Consider the following 21,885-nt stretch of genomic DNA (forward strand, 5'->3'; position numbering starts at 1 on the left):
TTTGGCCTTTCTGCTTCTCGGGGGCCAGAGCCATGGGTCTCTGGGATGCCTTCTTCCCAGTAGATCGTAAGCTCGTTGGGGGCAAGGCAGCAGCTGCAGCAGCAGGGCTGGAGGAGGGACCCTGAAGCTGCCCCGACACACTCCTTCCCTCCCTCCTTCCTGCAGCCCTTCTGGCCTCCCTGAGGAGGCCTCCCAACGGGCTTCGGGCCGGGAGCTCCCCAGGACACTGACGGGCTGGGGCCAATGTTGTTGAAACAGACCCCGAGCTCTGAGGGCGGGTCTCAGACTCGGAGGGTCTTAGCATGGCAGCATTGCGACGTGCCCACTCTACAGATGAGGAAACTGAGGCTTGGGAGGCTTGGGAGGCTTGGGAGAGGGAGAGGTGTTATTCTGGGCTCTGTCCAGACGGAATGCCGAGGTGAGCTGGAAGGAGCCCAGCGCTGGAGTCCCAGTGGACAGGCTGCTCTGCTCTTCCCTGGGTGACCTTGAAGTCCCATCTAGGCTCTGCGCTTCCTCTGTCTTTCTATCTGTAAAATGGGGGGCCCTCGGGGGCGTCCCGAGAAAAACCCTGAAATATAAGGGGGCCCTCAGGCCGGCCTTAGAGGGCGGGGCTGGGCGGCGGGGGGCGGGGGGAGCATCTAGCAGCCCCAGAAGGGAGAGGGAGCGGGGTTGCCCGAGCGGAAGCTGCCCACGAGTAGGCGGGCGGGCGGTGTAGGAAGCGCAGCTGGCCTGGGGGAGGGGGGACAGCTGGAGGGGGAGGCAGAGGGGAAGGGGGAGGGCACTGCCCCGCTCCCCATGGGGGGGGACTCAATGCAAATGAGGCGCCCAGGGCCACCAATGGGAGGCCAAGGCGGGGCCCCGGAGCGGGGCGGAGGCGCTGTGGGTAGGTCCCTTCGTCTGGGGGCGGTCCCCCTGGGATAGAGGGGGCGGGCAGAGGGAGGTGCTACTAGTCCCGGCCGGCGGGCTGGGTCGTCCCCCTCCCCCTTAGTGGGTCCCTCTCCCTCTCCCCTCCCTGTCCACGGCTCAGCCCCGGACCGCCCCCCCCCCCGCCCCAACCTTGCCTCCTCGAGCTCAGTGGGGCGGGCGCACACCCCATCCTCGGCTCAGCCCCCCACCCCGAGCCAGGTCGACTCCTCGGCTCTGGCCGCCCGCGGGCCAAGTTCCTGGGCGGCTGTACCTCGCCGGGCTCCCGGGCCGGGTCGTGCCAGCCTGCGTGCCAGCCTTGCCAGTCTGCGTGCGCCCCTGGCGAACCATGGAGGCCGCCCACCTGCAGCCAGCCGCCGCGGTGCTGCGGCGCTTCTCGGTGCGGGAGAGCTGCGGGCTGAACCCCGAGCAGGTCCGCTGTAGCCGCCAGAAGTACGGGCTCAATGGTGAGTGAGTGCACGAGTGCGCCGCCCCGCACCCCTGGCCCCCCACCCCGGATCTGCGGCGCAGCGCAGACGCCTAGGCAGGAGCCCGCGAGCCATGGTGGGTGGAGAGGCGTGGGGGACTGCTCCTTGCACCCCTCGTCCCCCAACCCCCGACCGACAGCATAGCGCAGACGCCTGGGTGGAGGGGCCGAGCGCCGGGCTGGGAGGGAAGGCGTGGGGGGCTGTTCTCTGCATCTCTGGCCCCCTACCCTCGGCTTGCACAGCAGCCGGCTGGGGAAGGGGCCCCGCGCCTAGCAGTGGGCAGCTTTTCCTCCCAGGGGTCCCCCTCCCTTGGCCTTCTGAGACCAATGGAACAGTCGGAACTGGGGTGTGGGGAAAACCTTAAGAGGCAGCCTGTGGTGTCCAAATCCTACTTTGCACAGATGAGGAAACTGAGGAAGTCTGGAGACGGGCAGGGACTTGCCCAGGGTCCCAGCGCCAGGCGGGATGAGAACCCGGGGCCCCGGCTGGGGCTGTGGCGGCGGCAGGTTCTCGGCTGTGGCCACCCCCGCCTTCGGGGGCCCCACACCCAAGCGGGGGGGGGGGGCGGAAATGAGGCCCCAGGCGCTTCTGCAGCAGTTCCCGAGGCTCCTGTACCCGGAGAAGGGCGTGTGGGTGTCCGGGGACCAGGCGCGCCAGGAATCAGTAGTGAGACCCCCGGCTGCTTTTGCTAGGGGTTGCGATGGTGCTAGTGGGTTTGGACTTAGGGGGCTTGGGTTCAAATGCTGACTTGGCTTCTTCTCGGCTGGGGGACCGTGGCCAGCTCCCTGCTCAGCTCGGGCCTCAGTCAGTTTTTTCCTCGGTTAACTGAGGCGCTTGGCCTGGATGACCTCCCTCCCAGGCTGCTTCTGGCCTGAGGCCGCCTTCTCCCCCCTAGTGGCGGCTGCTCCAGAGCTGGATGGGTAGCCTAGGTAACGTTGGACTTGGAAGCCAGCACCCCCTTCCCCTGCTCCAGTGTTTGCCCGTCTCTTTCCTGGGCTTCCCGTAGGACTGCAGCCTGCTGCCACCTGAGGACCTAGACGTCTTGGGGAGACCCTTTTCTGGCCTTGGCACAGGGGGAGGGAGGGCAGGGAATGAGCCCGGCTGTCACTGTGGGCTTTGGCGGCGACCGACGCTAGGACCCAGAGCAGTTACTGCTTCCGTCTAACTGGGCGATCTAGAGGCGGAAGGAACCTTAGAAAGTCACCTAGCGACTCCCTCCCTGAACAAATGTAGAAAGGAGATCCCCGAGATGCCGGGGCGCTGGACAAATCCGTGCTAGAGCTGCTCCTAGAACCCGGGCCTCGCGTCCTCCCGTCCTCCCGGCTCAGGGGACTTCCCACTGCCTGACATCGCTTCCTTGCTCAGGGCCAGCCTCAGTTTCCTCATCTGTAAAGTTCGGCTGACCGGGAGAGCGGCCCTGCCTGACTTCCCAGGGCCCCTGAGTCCGGCAGCGGAAAAGCCCTGAGCGGCTGGGCCCCAGGGTCTATGCACACACACAGACACAGACACAGACACAGACACAGACACAGACACAGACACAGACACACAGACACACACACACACACACACACACACACAGAGACACACACACACACAGACACGCACACTCACTCTGTCAATCAATGGCTGCTTCCCGTGCACAGAGCGGGCACATCTGCTGTCTCCTTTAGGCTCCCAGCAACCCAGCGAGGGGGCCTTGCGAGTGCGCCAGGACTTGCAGAGGAACTCCGGCATCAGGGATACGAATTGAAGCCCATTCCCCCCCCCCCCCAATCCAGCACTTCTTCCCCGTCCCCACCAGACGTTGGCGGACTCGCTGGGGCTGGGGGAGAGGCTGCAGAGATCTTTTCTACCCTGCTCTCTGTCCGAGGGCCCCTCATCCGGGTCCCCTACAGGGGCAGCCATGTCTGGGTAGAAGCCAGGAGAAGTCGCCCCCACCCCACCCCACCCCACCGCAGGCTTACGATCCAAAGTGGTGTTCTTGGGGAGGCTTTTATTGGGCAGTGGGCTTGTGACCTCACGGAGGTCAGGGCCAATGGAATCCAGGCTCCACGTTATCTGTTTCCCACCTGCTGCTTCCCTGGAGCCCCAGGCAGCCCTGCTCCAAATCTAGAGGTGGGCCCTTCTCCCTCCTCATCCTCCTGTCCTTGGAAGGTCAGCTCCCAGTCTGGCCTTGTGGAGGGAATCATTCCCTTCTGGCTCCTTTCCTCCCCTGTACCCCAATCCTTCCCATATTGACTTGAGCTCTTCGTCCCCTGAAGGGACTCCAACGGTTGGGTTGCCTGGGGGATCCCACACGTCTCCACCCCCAGCCTGCAGGAAGCCGGCTTTGAGAGTGAGCACCAGGCTTCTGGGGCCCGGCAGCCTCGCCTAGCATTCTGTCTGTGGGACCCTGACCTTGTCACTTTTCTTGGAGTCTCAGTTTGCCTCTCTGTCAAATGGGGACAAGAAGGCTTGCTTCCTGTCTGCCTCATCGACCTTGCCGTGCGTCATGGGCTGGGAGCTTTATCATTCCTCCTCCTACTGCCAAGTGCTGTGGAGCAGAGCCCACCTCCTCGTGCGGGCTGGCTGCCCAGAGCACTGCAGGTCTCTTCCTCACTGCAGCCAGGGTTGGCCCGTCTGCAGCCCGGTATGTCGCGGCTGCTCTCCACAGCTGTCAAGTGTAGGTTTGGGGCTTCTATTTGTTTATTCAAGATGTCACTGGTGTAAACACTATCTTTCCGGGGCAGAAGATCGCCTTTTTTTTTGAGTTCCTATATTTAGTTGACTTGTGGGAGGAGCTGGTGAGATAAATATGATGTTTGAATACCCCACCTTGGCGGGCTGGCCAAGAGCTGAGGGTGTGAGCTGATCGGTGATGGGCCAGCTTGCAGCCTCCTTCCAGCTTGTCAGAGGGGCTTGGAGAGGCCGCACTAGCGAGGCAGGTTCTGTCCGGTGTCCAGAGCCTTGGGGAAGCTGAGGTCCCCGTTCTTCAAACAGGGGTGCGAGGCCTTGACAAGTTCTCCCTCTGTCTTGGTTTCCTTATCTGTCGAATGGGGGCCCGGCCCTGCCAGCATTCAGGGCTGCTGTGGAGTGGCACGTGTGGGAGGGGGAACTGACTGGTTCTTGGCCCCCTCCCCATGAGCCCAGGTGCCCTTCTAAGTGGCCTCAGGGCACAGGGCACCGGGGTTTCCAGAGGCCTGGCCAGTAGAGCCTCCCCAGCCCGGAGGCAGAGGTTTGGTTTTGGCCACAGAGATCCCTGGAGGGCTTTGATGGTGTGAGGGAGCAGAGGTGCTGGGGGAGGCAGGGTCCTGGCAGCTTGTGTGGAGCAGTAGATGTGAGGGAGCAGAGGTGCTGGGGGAGGCAGGGTCCTGGCAGCTCGTGTGGAGCAGTAGATGTGAGGGGGCACTGCCAGGCCTCAGGCCCAGAGGTGCTGGGGGAGGCAAGGTCCTGGCAGCTTGTGTGGAGCAGTAGATGTGAGGGGGCACTGCCAGGCCCCAGGCCCCAGGCCTAAGGGAGTGGGATTGTGGGGGCCTTTGGCCTCTTGCCTCATTCCCGAGGATGATTGTTCTTAAATGGGTACTCGGTGTCCTCACTCCCTGTTGGGGGCTTGGTCTTGGCTAGTTGGAGTAGGGTCCAAGCCTCACCGCCCCCAGTCCTCTGTGTGTGCAGCCTAGAACAGAGGGCCAGTGGGCGGGTGAGATGCTGCCCTTCCACTTGTCTGGGGGAGGGACTTGCTCAGCTGTTACCTCTCTCCCCCAGGTCTTGGCAACTGGGGCCCCAGTGTGGCCTGGACCTCAGCCCTGCCCCCTGCCCCGGGCTGGGCTGTCCAGGATCCCAGAGGCCAGGCCCAGGGGAATGTGGTCCTTCCCCAGCTTGGTTAGCCTACAGAAGCTCACCACCACCAGAAGGGGCATGCCACCTTTGAGGGGAGTGATGGTCACCCAGCTTCTGACTTCTGTTGGTGGGCAGAGGCTGCAGGCTGGCGTATGGTCAGTGTAGGGATGGAAGGCAGAGGTGGGGCTGGGGGATTAGGGGAAAGTGGAGTCAAAGGCCCTGGGTTCAAATCCTGACCCTGCTATTTCCTACTCAAATGACCTTGGACAAGTTACCTCAGACCCAGAGGTCTCAATTTCCCTTTCTGTAAAATGGAATATTGGATCCATTTTCTGAGGCCCCTCTCAGCTGTAGACCTGGGATCCTCTGTGTGTGTGTGTGTGTGTGTGTGTGTGTGTGTGTGTTGTACCAGCTGAGGACTGACTGTGGTTGGCAGGTGAGGGGACACAGAAATGTTCAGTTCCAGCCACCAGCCAGAGGCCTAGCCCCTAAGGGCCCCTGGGAAAGAGCCGGAGGACAGGTGAGGAGCAAAGAGAAAGTGAGATGGAGAGAGGGCTCTGGTCCTGCACCAATGAAGCATGGTAGGCCAGTGCCCTCCAGCTCCCCTATTTGGGGGCCCAAAGTACCCATGTGTCCGGGGCAGTGGCATGGCAACCCAGACTTCCCGTGTACCTCTGTGTTGGGGGGCCCACTGCCTGTCGCCTCTGGTCTTGACTCCCCCCTTGTTGGCTTCAGGGGACCTCCTGACCAAGGTCCAATGGACAGCCCTGGACATCCGACTGCTCTTTGGGCATTTGGTGGGGAAACATGGGAGGGAGGATGTGGGCCTCCTCTTCTTGAGGGAGCTGAGCCAGGAGGCAGGAGGCAGGAGGCAGGAGGCAGGAGGCAGGAGGCAGGAGGCAGGAGGCAGGAGGCAGGCTGGGCCTGCGAGCCGGGCTTGTCTGCCTTCAGGGGCTGAAGAAATGCCTGACCACCCTCGCCACCCCACCCAGCTCCGCTGTGTCCTCACGCCCTTGGGTCACGGGGGGGGGGGGGGACTCTGGCTCACCTGCCACCCCCCCCATCTCCAGGCTGGAGCCCCACCTTCTCCGCCCTCAGTTCATCTGTTCGAGGCTGATTCATCGGCCTGCTGGCTTCTTGTCTTCCCTGGCCCATCCCCCGGGGCCCAGCATGCCAGGGGCTGGGGGGTGGGGGTGGGGCTTCTTGGCTTTAGATCTGGTCCCAAAGCAAACACAGCGTCAGAAAAGTCCCTCAGGTCGGCCGGGGCCCGGGGCCCGGGGCCTGTGGGTCTGCCTCTTAGGGAGGACCGCGGAAAAGATGCTGAGACAAAAAGCTTTCGCGGGCCCTGCCATCCCTCTCTGAAGTGGCCCGGGCCGCGTTCTAGGAAAGGCTGGGGAGTGCGTGTGGACCCATCTCTGCCCACAGGGAGGTTGCCTTCTCACAGTAACAGGGAGGGGCCAACTGTGTGGCCCTGGGCTAGGAGCGCGGTCTGGGGTCTGAGAGCGCTTCGGACAGGGCTGGCAACTGAACAGGTGATCATCCTCTTCTCCAGACAAGAAAATCGAGGCCACAAGTGCGGCGACTTGTCCAAGGTCACAAATGGCAGAGCCCAGGCCTACTGGCAGGTGCTGAAAGCCTGGCCTACCATGGAGCTGGGACATGGGCAGGGGCCAGGTGGGAGGGGAGCCAGCACTCCTGGGAGGGGCGGCCTTCCTCCTCATGGCTCTCTGCACCTTGATCCCACTGCCCCATAGATCCTACTAATGAGCCAGAAGACACCCTTGCATCTTACAGGCAGGAAAACTGAAGCCCCAAGAGGGAGAGAACCCAACATTCAGTACCTTCCTGGGCCCCTTCCCCTTTTTCAGGAAGAACTGAGTTCAAATCCAGCTTCATACACTTTTTGCCTGTGTGGCCCTGGACAAGTCACTTCACTCCTGCCTCAGTTGCCTCAGCTGTAAAATGGATATCATTTGGTTGTGAGAAGCAAATGAGAGAATATTTGTCAAGCACTCAGCCTAGTGCCTGGCACATAGTAGGTGTGCAGTAAATGTTTGTTTAAAAGGAGATTACTTCCTATTTAGTTGTATGTATGTGGTGGTTTGCATGTTGTCGCCTCCTTCAGACAGTGAACTTCTTGATGGTGGGGATGGTGTTTTTGCTCTGTGTGTGTGTGTGTGTGTGTGTGTGTGTGTGTGTCTCGTTTCCATGCCTGATGCACACAAATGCTTGCTGACTGCCCATGTGGTAGAGCCAGGCTTGGCTCTGAGGTCCTCGGGCTCAGCATCATTGGCCTGGTACTTGTCACATACACTGAGACCCTCTGCAGGTACCTGCAGAATGAAAGCTTCTCCATCCTCAGCCTTTAAAGCTCATATATTCAATTCAATAAACATTGATTAAGCACCTACTGCGTGCTCAGCATTGTGCTAAGCTCCAGAGGGCCAAGGAGCTCACTGGTGTCCAGCATCTTCTTGACTTGGCCAGCGATGGGTGCATGAGGTGGGCCTCAGAAGAGGTAGGGGGTCAGGTAGATGCCACCCCCCTGAGCAGGAGGAGGACTGTGAAGGTGAGGTGGGTGGACTGGGGTGGCAAGACATTCAGAATAGTGATGGGTATCACAGAAGCATGGAGGGTGGCACACACAGACCCGGAGCCAGGGTGGGATCTTACAGGAGGCCAGTTTAAGCTTTGCATGAGGAAAACCTTCCTGGAGAGTTGTCCCAAAGGAAGGGGGATTGCCTCAGTAGGTAATGAGCTCTCCATCTCTGGAAGTCACCAAGTCCAAACTAGATGATTACTTGTGCAACATGGGTTGGACTTGAAGTCTGGGGGCTTTTTCCCACTTGGGGTCAGGTGTACTTTAGCTACATTGGACCCCTCACCATCCCCAGACTGGTGATGTCATGGATGGGGGACGTCCAGGGGAGGAAACTCTCTCCACCAGTACAGGGCGGCACCTCCTTGACAACCTTGTCTTAGGGTCGGCCAAGCCACTGAGGTATTCAGTGACTTGCCTAGGGTCACATGGCCAGGATGGGTCCGAGGTGAGATTTGAACTCAGAGCAGCAGCGTGGCAGAAGCATGCTAGGCTCCTAAGCCAGAGGTCAGTGTCCAATATCTGGTGACATGGGTGCTGGGCCCTTCCCCACCCTGGCTGCCCCCCAGCTCATCCATGTGCTCCCTGAAGCATGGGAGCTGAAAGTGCACATGGGCCTCCATGGTCCTGTGATAGGAGCAGAGGACAATGGGCCTCTCTTTTTCCATCTCAGTGCAGCCCCAGATCTATTTAGCTTCCTTGGCAGCCACAGCAGGAGTGAGCTGGCAATCCCCTTGACCTCCAGATCTTCAGAGCAAAGGTGGGGCTGTTTATGTAGGAGACACTAGGTACCTGCAAATGTCTGCTGGGGAGCCAGTCACCGGGCAGAGCCAGGTGTGACCTGCAGGGTCCAGGTTAGCATGGAGGGCCCTTGGCACACAGGTCTTCATAGAGTAAGTGCCCAGTGTGGGCTGGGCACTGCGCTCGATGCCCAAGCCAGGCCTCGCCTCGGAGCCCTCAGTCCGCAGAGGGGTCGACTCTTTACGTACACGATGATCTCTCAGGGGAAGTGTCGGCAGCTGGGGAAACAGAGGCCTCTAGCAGCAGGCGGGGTGGCAAGCAGGGGGGACAGCCTGGGCAAAGGCTGGGCAGTGGGAGATGGAGTGCCATGGGAAACTTCACTCTCCTCCTTCCCCCAGTCTCCCCTTTGGGGAAGAGGCTTTTTTCCCTTGGCTTCCAAGTTTCCCAGCTGAGTTGGGAAGGTGATCCCTTGGGGACCCTGATGGATCCCTTGGGGTGAGGCTCTCATCTCTGCTGTTCCTGGGTGCTCTGGGCTAGCCCCTGGAACTGGGGGAGGGGCCTGCAGCCTACAGAGATGGGCCAGCCTGGTGGGAAGGTGGGCCTGGGAGCCAGAAGCCCAGTCCATTGGCTATTGGTCATGTGACCCTGGACAAGCCTTTCTGTGACTCATCTCTAGCCCTCATACTCCCTGCTGTGAACTTTATCCTGCTGGGGAGGGTGTGTCTTTGCCCCCTGGAAGGTGTGGGGTGACGCCAGGCAGTGATGGGCAGTAAGCACACAGGGCATGCAGATGCCCCCAGGGTGAGGGCACAGCTGCAGGGGGGGGGGGGCTCCCTGCCTCTGCTCTCCTGGCCAGCCCAGTCCCTCACCACCTGTCCAAGCCAGCCTTGGTCTTTTCTGGTGGCTTCAGGTGGGGGGGTCAGGGGCCCCGATGGGATCTGGCAGGAGCCTCCGCTGCCTCTCTGACACTGGGAGTGCTGGAGCAGGGATCAGAGGCTGGTCATTCATGGAGGGAGGCCCTGGTTCCTGCTGGGGTGGGCCCAGCACCTGGGACAGCCACTCTCCTTGGCTGATCCCTGCCAGTGACTTGTTCTGTTGTTAAATGAGCACTCTCTCTCACAAACACATGCACAAAATCCTAGGGTGCCCCTCCATTAGTGCCCCCACCTTCTTTCTCATCTGTCTTCTTTTTAAGAAGAGGCCTCGGTGGGTCTGTGTGGCCCTTCTTGTCCTTGAGCTGACATTGGCAGAGTGGAAATCCTGGTTTTCACTATTTAAGGAAGGAGGAGGGCACCTGTGGCAGCCTTCCCGACACAGGGGATGTTCCCACAGCACTAGGTCAGACTCTACCTCCTCGCTGCTTCCGGGGGGCCTCACTGCCCAGCTTAAGGGCAGGGAAGGCAGGGGGCCCAGGCCAGGCTGGGCATCGTCCTCCCAATAGCTCCTTTGATGCCTATTGCATTAGCCTGACCCCTGGGCCCTTCATCCCAGCTGCTCCTGTCAGGCCAGCCTTGTCCCTGGCCCCTTGACAGGCCCCTTCGAGATGTCTAGGACAGGACAAACTAGATGGAGCCCGAAGGTGGGACAGGAAAGATCCTTCATCCCTTCCTCCCTTTGTCGTCCGGCTCTTCCTTCAGCTCCCCCAGGTCTGGCTCCGCTGTCCCTGAGGTTTTTAGAAACATTCCTGCCTCCAAAAGTGACCCTCCCGGTGCTGGGGTGGAGATGACTCTCAGCTGGGAGAAGAGACCATTTTCCTGATCCAACCGAGTGACTTGGGAGTGTCTGGGCGAGAGCTTGGCTGCTCTGGCCCTAGGCGTGGTCAGTGGCATGACTTAGAATTGTCCAACAGAGTCAAGGATACGGAGTATATTGATCCCCTTTCGGGAAGTGCTTGCAGTGGCCCCAGGGACAGGGTTGTCCCATCTCCTCCCACTTTCCAGATGGGAACACTGAGTCCCAGAACAATTTCATGCCCATAGCCTCTCAGACCAGCCTTGTGGTCACTTCAGTCTGCTGTGGAGAGGAGAGCAGCCCCGACCCTGCTGCTCCATCCTCTGCCCACCCACCTGTCCCAGAGGAGGGGCCTCATTCAAGGACTCTGTGGGGCTGCTGACCAGGGGCTCACCTCAGATGCCGGCCTGCTTCCTCTTGGAGTTTGGGTAGCTGGGTAGTTAGGCAACCTCACCCTCTGAACAGAAGCTCAGCAGGAGGAAGATGTCGGTGAGGAAGGTGCATCTCATCAAACAGGAAGCCAGTTTGAAGGAGGGCTGTGGTGAGGTCAAACCTCTGGGGCTCTGGGCCTGCCTGGGGCCTTTTCCTCAGGGATGCTGGGAAGAGAAAGGGAAGCTCTGGTGAGAGGGGAGAGAGGAGGGCTCGCCAGCCTCCTCCTGGTAACTCTGGGGGCCTGGTCCCCTGGAGGCCCCTCCCTGGCAGGAGGCAGGAAGCCCATTTCCTCAGGGCTCCTCTGCAAGCTCCCGGTGTGGGCTCTTAAGACTTCTACAGTTGCTTCTCTTTGCAGTGTTGCTGTTATCTGCCACATTGTTGCCTTGCTCCTCTCCCTCTGCATCAGTTCACTGGAGTCTTCCCAGGCTTCTTGGAAAGCATTGCCTTTATCATTTCTTACAGCCCCGTGGTATTCCGCCCCCTCCTTAGGCATTCCTTCCTTGGGGCCTTTCAGGAAGGGCCCCTGCTGAGGGCATGGCACAGCTCCGGATTCTGGTGCCCAGCCTCACAGCCTGTGCGGGTGCCCAGCTGGGAGGGGCCCCAGATCAGGCCTCACAGAGGATGCAGGCAAGGGAGCCCAGGTCTAGAGCTGATGCTAAGGACTTCAGGGGAATCCAGGACTCTGAGGAGATGGGCTGACTTGTCAGGTGGCTGGGGGAAGTCTGAGAGTCAAGGAAACAAGGGAATCCTAGCGCCGCGTCCTTAGTGGACACTCCTGCTGTCTCTCCCAATTCATCAGCCAAGCCACGAGCATTTATTATGCATCTCCTGTGATCCAGGCACTGTGCTGAGTCTCTCCTCTCAAGGAGGTCACGTTCTGCTGAGGGAGGAAACAGCACATCACTAATGAGGCACACACAGGACATACACAGAGTAGGTGGAAGGTGACTTCAGGGGAATGTACTAGCACCTACTGGGACCGGAAAAGGGTCACCTCCAGAGGACAGGATTTAAGCTGAGTCTCGAGGGAAGCCACAGAGCAGAGGGGAAGAGTGAGAGCACTTGAGGCAGTGGTAAGAGAGAGAAAGAGAGAGACAGAGACAGAGACAGAAACAGAGAGAGACAGAGAGACAGAAACAGAGAGAGACAGAGAGACAGAGACAGAGACAGAGAGAGACAGAGAGACAGAGACAGAGACAGAGACAGAAAGACAGAGAGAGACAGAGACAGAGAAGAGAGAGACAGATGTTTGAGGAATGGCAAGGAGGCCAGGGATTGTGGATCATCGAGTGTTTGGAGGCAAGTGATAGAGAGGAAAATGACTTGCCCAGGGTCACCCAGCTAGTAAGTGTCTGAGACTGGATTGGAATTCAAGTTTTCCTGTTTTGGGCCCAGCATCTCACTTGGTCCTTTACTCTTCCAGAAAGAGCATGATGAGGCCCCAGACACCTATAGAGAGGAGCTCACCGTTTGTGTTTGAGGTCCACCTCATGGCCCCCAAGAGATTTAGGCAAGAAAGGTACCCTGGCAATCATCTTTCATTCCTTCTTTTTTCCAGTCAGGAAATGGCCAAGGCCACGAGTGAGAGCCTGGTTCCCAGGGTCTTTTCCATGAGTACCAAGATGGGGAAATGGAAATTCAATTGTGAGAGACACAGTGGGCTGTGCTGCTGGTGGGACAGGGGTCACGCTACCCCTTACACATATGTGCACACACAATCATGAGACACAGTGGCTCTGCTGCTGGTGGGACAGGGGTCACACTACCCCTTACATGTATGTGCACACACACTCATGAGACACAGTGGGCTGTGCTGCCGGTGAGGCAGGAGTTACCTTACCTTTTACACACACATGTGCCTGGGCATGGGCAACCTGCCAGGTGAATTCTGGCCTTCAGTCATGTAGAAGGCTCCAACCAGCCTTGGACACACATTCTATGGATTAAAATTTGGACATAAGTCGTGATATGAGCCGAGGCATTTGCCTGGCCCCAGTCTCTGCTCTGCTCCTCTCCACACTCAGGCCAGCACCTTGGACAAGGATCAAGGCTGCATCAGTCACTGTGCTTGTGCTTGGTGTATGTCTATGTGTGTGTGGGGATCTGGGGGAGGGGATAGAGGGATGGCCGAAAGGCAGATGACCACTTTGGAATCCGAGCTGGCCTCAGCAGAGACCAAGGAGACAAGAGCTCTGTGGGACAAATACCAAGTCTTGTTTTTAGATCCAAAAAAGCAAATGCCTGAATACGGACTACACGAGTGAATGAATGAACTCACTCATCCAACAAACACTTATTTTGGTACCTACAGGGTCCTGCTGCCCATAGTGTTCAGGGGTGGGGTCAAGGTGTAGTCTCTACCCTCTTTGTAGGGGGATGAGAAACCCAAATCAAATCAAGTCAACCAGCATTTTTTAAACAGGATGATTTTGTAAATTGCTGGTAAGAGTTCTCTTATACCTTTTTTTTACATGTGAAATTGTGTAAAAAATTATGATATTAGTCATATTGTATAAGAAAATTTGAATAAAAGAAAAAATGAAAGAAAGTAAAAAAAGAGCCTGCTTCAGTCTGTGCTCCATCAATATCAGTTCTTTATCTGGAGGTGGATAGTCTGCTTCATCAGGAGTCCTTTGGGATTGTCTTGGATCATTGTATTGCTGAGAATAGGTTAATCCTTCACAGTTCTTCATCAGACAATATGGCTGTCTCTGTGCACAAAGTTCTCTTGGTTCTGCTCACTTCACTCTACATCAGTTCATACAAGTCTTTCCAGGTCTTTCTGAAATCCTCCTGCTTGTCATTTCTTAGAGCACAATAATATTCCATCACCATCATATACCACAGCTTGTTTAGCCATTCTCCAATGATGGGCATTCCCTTGATTTCCAATTCTTAGCCACCACAAAAAGATCTGCTAGAAATATTTTTGTACAAATAGGTCTTCTTCTCTTTTGGGGGATGTCTTTGGGATACAGACCTAGCAGTGGTATTGCTGGACCAAAGGGTATGCATAGTTCTATAGCCCTTTGGGCAGAGTTCCAAGCTGCTCTATAGAATGTCAACCAGCATTTCTTAAGTGCTTGGTGTGGGCCAAGCCCTGGCAATACCAGTAGAAGCAGAAGGACAGTCCCTGTCCTCAGGGAGCTGCCAGTGAGGGAAGATAGCTGACCCCTCAAGGTCTTCCCAGTTTTGCCCACACCACTGCTGAGGACAGAGCCCAGGGGGCAGGGGATGGACTAGGTGACCAAGCCCTGAAGACCACTGGAGCTTCAAATGGTGACCCAGGCTCCACTCAAAAACCTCCAGGGACAGGGAGCTCACTACCTCCCCAGCTAGTCCATCCCATTTGGGCACAGTTCTGCTCCTTAGGGAACTCCTCCTGAGCCTGAGCCTGTCTCTAAGCCTTCTCGCCATTGTTGCTCTGGGTGCAGCCCAAGCCAAAGACCCTCCTTCACACACACGTCCTGCAGACACTTGAAGACAGTCCCCATGTTCACAGTGGGAGGGGGTGTCTCCTCTTCTCCACACTGAGGGTCTCCTTTGCCTCCATGGCTCCATCTTCATTTCCCCTGCCTGGTCACCTGTGCTGGATGGCTGCTGGGTTATCAATGTCCTCCCTAAATGGTGGTGCCCAGCACTGAGTGTGTCCCCCCAGAGGGGTCTGAACAGGGCAGAGGGCAGAGGGCAGGGGCAGACCCCTTCCTCTCACAAGGCAGCCAAGATTTCTGAGCTGCTTTGGCCCCTGCTGTGGGTTCATACTGAGCTTATAGACCACTAGGGGCCCCAGGTCTTTCTCAGATGAGCAGTTGTCTGGTCATGCCACCCTCAGCTTGTGCTACGGATGTTGACTTTGTGAGGCTGAGTGGAGTCTACACTTGGACCTCCTTCATGGCATACGGTTTGTTCTGTCCTTCTCATCTCCTGGGAGCCTTCGGGATCCTGCCTCAGTCAGGCAGTAAACTGCTCCCAGTTGTGTGTCAACTGCAGCTCTGTCGGCCTCTCTCCCCATTGTTGGTGAAATGCGCTGCTACACAGGGCAAAGTCCTGTCCCCCGAGGCTCAGTTTCTTCAGCTGTGAAATGGCGGACAGCCCTGATTGCAGTATTTCTACCACAGGGCTACCGTGAGGCTCATGTGAGGTGTTGGACGTGACCTTCAAACGTGAGCTGGACAGCAGCCATGGGCATTCTCCCCTGGGACCCCCGCCCAAATTGTCTGGGCCTGCTTCTTCATGTGGGCAGTGATACATACGTCTTGTCTCCCATAGAGCAGAAGCCCTTTGAGATCAGGCACGGGTTCATTTCATTTAGGTTTGTCTCCCCAGCCCCCCCCCCAGTGCCTGGAACACAGCAGGGGCTAAATAAATGCTGATTCATCCATTGATGGATCATAATCCCCTAGCCCACAGCTCTCTTCTGCAGGGATAGCATGAGGCACTGTGTCAAATGCCTTGGGCCGATCTAGATACTTGTAACAAACTCACAGCATTTTCCTGACGGACTAGCCCTGTCAGAAAGGGCAGTACCCTTAACTGGGCAAGGCCGGCTCCTGGTGGAGGTGAGCTCGCTGCTTCCCTTTCTGAATGCTCACCAACCATCCCTCTCATAATATGGCCCAGAATGGGCTCGGAATTCAAGCCAACCTTTCTGGCTGATAGTTGACAGGCCCCGTTCTCTTCCCTTCTGGAAGGTCAGATCCACAGTTGCCCTTCCCTCTCCCTATTTTCCACTGGGAATGAACAAGTGAATGAATGCACAAGTGAATGAATGAACAACCTTTTACTTGGTAGCACTACGCACTGAGGACACAAATCCAGAAGCAGTGCCTCCCTCCCCTCGAGGAGCTGACATTCTGATAGGAGGAGACAAGCAGAGGTGGCTGGGGTGGGGTGAAATCATAGGGGTAAGTGGATGGGAGAGAAGGGTGATCTGGTGATGCCTCTTGTCAGCAGCATTGGGATGGAGAGCTTGTGATAAGATCCAGGCTGAGCCCTCAAGTGGACAGGCTGAGCTCGGGTCATTTGGGGAATGGCGGGCACAAGTGAGAAGAGGGACCCTGGAGTTTCCAGTCTCATCAGCCAGGGGAGTGGGAGACACAGAACCATTCCCAGAGTGAGAGGGAGAGAGGGGAAGGGGCAGCTAGAGACATGTGGCCAGGAGGCTGGTGTGCTCAGGCCGGGAGCTGGGGGTCCTCGGAAACCCTCTCTCCCCGGGGCAGGGCATCCTTCAAGGATCCCACAATGATGTCTGGCCAATGACCAGAATGCCCAAGGGGTAGCTTGGCCATCTGTCTCTCCTCGCCTTGAGCTCCTTTTGTTCACTTAGACTTGGGAGGGGATGTCAGAGGCTACTGATCCCCCGGGATCCCTGCTGGAGTGGTGAATGCCCAAGAAGCCAAGCCCTGCTTCTCTGCTCTCGCTGGTCCTCATTGTCCTCTCCCCTGACACACAGTCCTAGATTTTCCTTGAGCTGCCTCGAGCTCAGAGTCCACTGAGCTGTCCAAGCACCTTTCTCTGTCAGCTCTCTTCCACACCTGCCTTCCTGTAAAGGGAGATGCCAATGCCTGGGGTTCTGTTGCCACCTCTCTGCCTCTCTCCCTGGTCACTCTTCCCCCCTGTCTGTGCTGTCCACCCCAGGAGAGTGTCCTTGGGAGCAAGGACTGTCTACTTGTGTGTGTCCAGTGCTTCTCGCAGTGCCTGGCACATGGTAGGTACATAATCAATGCCCTCCCTCCCTCCTTCCCTCTCTGTCTCCCTCTCTTTCTCCTTCCCTCTCTCCCTTCCTTCCTCCCTCCCTCCCTCCCTCCCTCCTTCCTTCCTTCCTTCCTTCCTTCCTTCCTTCCTTCCTTCCTTCCTTCCTTCCTTCCTTCCTTCCTTCCTTCCTTCCTTCCTTCCTGTCTCCCTTCCTCCCTCTCATTCTCCCTCCTTCCCTCCCTCCCTGTCTCTCTTCTTTACTATATTTACAAAATCTGAGTTGGACAATGAGCAGCCACACCAGTCTCTTTTTTTATCATAAAAGTATTGTATTATTTTCCAGTTACATGTAGAGATAATTTCTAACATTTGTTTTCATAGGATTTCGAGTTCCAAATTTTTCTCCCTCCCTCCTCTCCCTCCCCCTTCCCCAAGACAGACAGCAATCCAATATAGGTTATATATGTACAATCATATTAAACATATTTCTGCATTAGTCATGCTGTGAAAAAAGAATCAGAACAAAAGGAAAAAAAACCTCAAAGAAGAAAAAAACAACCAAAAAGTAGAAACAGTCTGGCTCAATCTTCATTCAGAATCCCCAGTTCTTTTTTCTGGATGTGGAGAACATTTTCCATCATGAGTCCTTTGGAACTGTCTTGGGTCATTGCACTGCTGAGCAGAGCTAAGTCTATCATAGTAGATCATCACACAGCATTGTTCACATCAGTCTCTTCAGACACCTCAGACCTGGGGGTGTTTAGCAGTCTTCTAGTTTTTGCAGGACGGTGCTCTGGAAGAGAGATCAGGCTTGTCTGTCTGGCCCCAGCGGGCAGAGCTGGGGCAGAAGGCTGCAGAGATGTTAACTCAGGGGAGGACATCATTTGGGCTGTTGAAAAGTGGGATGAGCTGCCTGTGGGCGTCCTGAGTTCTTGAGCTGGGGCTTGCTTCCTACCCTATTGAGGCTTGGTCTGCACGGACCCTTCCCTCTGTAGGACTAACATCTGTGTTCATGCCCTTTCTGACCTTGCGGGGATGCCAGGGAGCAGGGCTCTGGGCTGATTTCACACTGAGAATGCCCCAGCTATGATTGTGCCTCCGATTCCATTGGCTGCTGCTGCTGGTGTGACTCCCAGTGGCCTGGGCTGCCCCACTCCCACCGCCACGACCACCGGCTGTTGTTCGGCTGATTCAGTGACAAGTGTCTCCAATACTCACCTCCCCGTCCTTGCCAACCACGCATCGGAGCCAGGAGAGGTGTCCGCTTCAGCTCAACAGCTTGGCATCTGGGGCTGGCTTGTCTTTTCCAGAATGATTGTGAAGGAATTCATGAAATATGGCCAGAGTTTCCAGGGATACCCAGAGTTTATTTCTGGCTCAATCTGCCACCTGGAAAAGCCAGTGACTAAGGAGAGTTTGTCCTGCACTTCCATCTTGTATCGTTCCTCTGAAATCGCTTTCTTTAACAACGCCCTGTGGGAAGCAGTGGACCTGGGGACTGTGCCCAGGGCAGTGCTGGGCAGCCTGGACCAGAGCCAGCAGCTTACATAGGGAGATGCCCATGGCCCAGCTATCTCATAGCCAAGATCAGGGGCCCATTAGCCCTGTCTGCAGCACACTCAGCGGGGGCTGGGAAGAGGTTCCCACCAGCCATTGGCTCTGCTGGCACATGTGTCCCTCTTCCTCAGCTGACAGGGCTTCAGACTCTGGGGTCCTTCTTCTGGCTAATGTCCAGCATCCTCTCAGCCATCACCTGACCCAAATGACCTGAGACTGCTCAGCCTGCCTGTGGGATTAGCCTAGATCTTGTCAGTTTCTTCCCATCTCCGCCTTTAAGACAGGAGTCCAAGGCTACTTCCTCCAGGAAGGCCTCCCTGATAGCACCAAGCAGAAATGGGTGTTCTTTCCTGTGGTCTCCTGTGGGCCTAGATCTCTGTGTGTTCTCTCCTGGACTGAGGCATCTCTGCCTTCTCGGTGGAGCTGATGTCCTGGAATGACGTCCTTAGCACTGACCCCTGACATCAGCATGCACTGCTTCTGGTACCTGCATTATTTGTGTCTTATCCTTTCCAGCGGGCGTGTGTGTGTGTGTGTGTGTGTGTGTGTGTGTGTGTGTGTGGTGGGGGGGGGGCGGGTAGTGTCTTGGTATTTCCAATTTGTTCTGAGGGATGCCTCTTGTGGCCCCCAGACATGCAGAAGTGGCCCTCCCTCGGGGGTCTTCCATGTCAAGCTGGGGGCAGCCAGCCCCGACCCTGGTGTTGCCCCCTCTATTTCTTTGACAGCTCAGGGCAGGTGTATCATTGCACTGTGGGGTGTTAGCCCAACCACTGGTAGTGTCAGAAGCAACTTTGCTGGATTTCAGGGCTTGTCCAAGCTTTCTTGGCATGTGACGGTCTCAGGGCACACAGGACCCCTACCACAGCTTTAGAGGGCATTCCCCTTCCTTTGTTTGACCTTGCCCACGGCGCCCACTGCACAACCATCTTGTCCCCATCTTGTTCAATGAGATCTGGATAGAAACCCTCCTTGGACAAGGTGTTTCTGTGGAGTGGTCCAGGACGACCTTTGAACTAAGGGGATGCTGCTGGCATGCCAGGCCCAGCCCGTGGCGCCCTGGGCTTTCTCCCCCCAGTGCAGAGCATTGGAACAGCTCTTCATTTTCCAAAGCGTGGCGCTCACGGGTATTTTGAGAACATGAATTATGATGACTCTCGTTCCTCGAAGTGGTGTTCTCACTAGGGGTCTCCTGCAGCGAGTCCCCTTTGGTGCCTCTGGGCGTCGTGGAGAATGGATGGATCTATGACCCCTGTGAGGAGGAGCTACTTCTCGTCCCGGGGGCTGCTCCACGAAGCCTCCTGACATTGCTTTGTCTTCTGTAAGGAGAAGGGGAGACTCGGGGGCAGCTAGGTGGCACAGTGGATAGAGCACCAGCCCTGGGTTCAGGAGTACTTGAGTTCAAATCCGACCTCAGACACTTGACACTTACTAGTTGTGTGACTCTAGGCAAGTCACTTAACCCCAATTGCCTCATCAAAAAAAAAAAAAAAAAAGGAGAAGGGGAGACTCGTTTATATGCCGGGCACTTTATAAATATTACCTTGTTTGAGTCTCACAATCACCCTATAAGGTGGTGCTATCATGAATCCTATATTACAGGTAAGGAAACTGAGGCAGAGAATGGTGAAGTGACTGGTTCCACAACACCTGAGCCTCAATCAGAACTCGGGGCTTCCTGCTCTGTGAGGGGTGGCACCCCCAGCAGCCCTGGTCCCTTTCTCTAGAGCTTTAGTCATAGGGATTGGGGCACAAGACTGGAAGCTGCTGGAAGGCAGGGCTGACTTTCCCGTCCCTCAGGGCCTCACTTAGTTACGTTCTCGTTTCTCTTTGCGGTTTCTTTCCTGTGCCTCGGCTGAAAATCGCCAGAACTCCCAGCAGAGGAAGGTGAGTAAATAGAGCCAGCATGGCTGCCTGTTGTCTTCTGGGCTGGGGCCCAGTGGGGATGGGGAGAGGGGAGGAGTCTGGGGCATGGCCACAGGGTGGACTCTGGGGGGGCCCTGGCATAGCCACAGGCACAGGGAGCACTGGGAGGGGGGAGATAGTCTGGGGCATGGCCACAGGGTGGACTCTGGGGGGCCCTGGCATAGCCACAGGCACAGGGAGCACTGGGAGGGGGAGGTAGTCTGGGGCATGGCCACAGGGTGGACTCTGGGGGGTCCTGGCATAGCCACAGGCACAGGGAGCACTGGGAGGGGGGAGATAGTCTGGCACAGCCACCAGCTCTGGGGAGCCCCAGCATGAGAGAGAGGGGCTTGTTGGGTTCATCCTTGTTCTGGCCGCTCATCCTCCCCCTCCCCCAGAGGGTCCAAGCCTCAGGTCTCCCATATTTAAGGAGGAGGGGTCCTCTCCCGATGCCAGCCCCAGGCGCCCAGGGACACAAAAAGCCAAGGCTTCCTCCAGCTGTGACCCAGAGGCCGGTCCGGTCTTGGAGACCTGATGAGGAACCACCGCCCTCCTCGTCTAGAGGGGGCTGAGGGAGGAGGCGGCAGTGGCCCTTGATGATAATTTAGTAATGATAACAATCCCGGCCATTTCTGGAATCCCTTGAAGTTTGCAGAGGGGTGGCCACTCAGGACTTCACACCAGCCGTCTGATAGGAAGGAAACAGGCTGGGGGAGGGTTAGGGTCACTCAGCTGGGAAGTGCCCGAGGCAGGACACGGAAAAAGGCCCTCTCTGTTAGGGGGAGGGGAGGCTCTCAGGGTGTGTGTGCACACGGGAGCGGAGCCTGCTGCTCCCTGCTCCCAGCGCGCCTGGGGAGACCCCTGCCCCGGCAGCCAGGCTCTTGGGCCCCCTGGGGGAGGAGGAGCTGCCCCGGTGGTGTCTGGACGTGGCTCCCTTGGCTTTCCAGGGAAGTCCCTGTGGGAGCTGGTGCTGGAGCAGTTTGAGGACCTCCTGGTACGCATCCTCCTCCTGGCTGCCTTCATATCCTTTGTGAGTATGGTAGGGGGTGCAGGGGGGGGTGCTGCTGTCTGCGGGCCACAGGCGCCCCTCCCGGGGCGAGGGAGAGGCCGAGTCATTGCCCCCAAGCCCATCCTGCCTTCCCCGTTACTGTAGAGGCCCCCCACTCCCAACCCCCCAGGTTCATAGCCCAGGAGTCACCCTGGATGCCCATCCCACTGCCCAGATCCAATAGTGCTCCACAACCTGTGATTTCCCTGCTGCAGCATCTTTCAGACTTCTCCCCCCCCACCCCACCCCCGCCCCCATGCAGGCCCTCCTCACCTGGACTAACTCCACAGCTGCACTTATTAGGCACCTACTGTATGCAAAGTGCTGAGAATGGGAAGACCCTTGGGAAGAGGGGGCGGATACCAGACCAGCTCTGCCTGCTACCAGCAGGCACCTTGGTGGCCTCTGGGGAGGTGGCTGAGCAGCAGAGTGAGGCCCTCCTTGGGCACAGCTGGGGGTTTTCTGTGTAGTTTAACTTTGAACATGCCAGCCTGCTAGCTTCAAGTGGTCCTTGGTCATGGTACGTGATCTCAGTCGGTCAGCTCATGTTCATTAAGCCCCTACTATATGCTAGGCAGCACACTGAGCACTGAAGACACAAAGAAAGGAGGGCTCCTGGTCTAATGGGGGAGACGGCCGACGGGACAGTCAGCAGAGGGGAAGGGTACAATGTGGAGGGGGCCGGGGACTGGGGACGGCTATTGCGGTGGTCCAGGCATGAGGGAATGAGGGCCTGCAGGGGCAGGGGAGAGGCAGATGCTGGGGAGATCACAGACCTTGGCACCACATTGGATCTGGGCATGAGAGACAGTGGGGAGTCCAGGGAGCCTCCCGGGCTGGGAGCCTGAGGGATGGGAAGCTGGGGAAGGTGGGAGGAAAAGAGATCTGGGAAGAACAATAGCCATGCTCCGGGATTTGTGTCCAGGCACGTGGCTTGTTGTGGCTCCATCATGGGTCCTTCGTGCCTGTAAGTA

At 57.3% G+C, this 21,885-nt stretch overlaps 1 protein-coding gene across 2 annotated transcripts in view; it reads left to right on the forward strand.

The window, feature by feature from the left end:
- The first annotated feature begins 1,044 nt into the window (after positions 1 to 1,044).
- Positions 1,045 to 21,885, forward strand: part of ATP2A3 (ATPase sarcoplasmic/endoplasmic reticulum Ca2+ transporting 3) — a 92,207-nt gene continuing 71,366 nt past the window's right edge. For both annotated transcript variants that reach the window (XM_043993072.1, XM_043993073.1), the window contains exons 1-3: positions 1,045 to 1,370; positions 19,828 to 19,845; positions 20,811 to 20,893. In XM_043993072.1, the coding sequence (XP_043849007.1) occupies positions 1,253 to 1,370; positions 19,828 to 19,845; positions 20,811 to 20,893 (219 nt within the window). In that variant the 5' untranslated portion in view covers positions 1,045 to 1,252. The remainder of the gene's footprint in view (positions 1,371 to 19,827; positions 19,846 to 20,810; positions 20,894 to 21,885) is intronic.

Source organism: Dromiciops gliroides, chromosome 3, assembly GCF_019393635.1.
Source record: "Dromiciops gliroides isolate mDroGli1 chromosome 3, mDroGli1.pri, whole genome shotgun sequence".
NCBI lineage: Eukaryota > Metazoa > Chordata > Mammalia > Microbiotheria > Microbiotheriidae > Dromiciops > Dromiciops gliroides.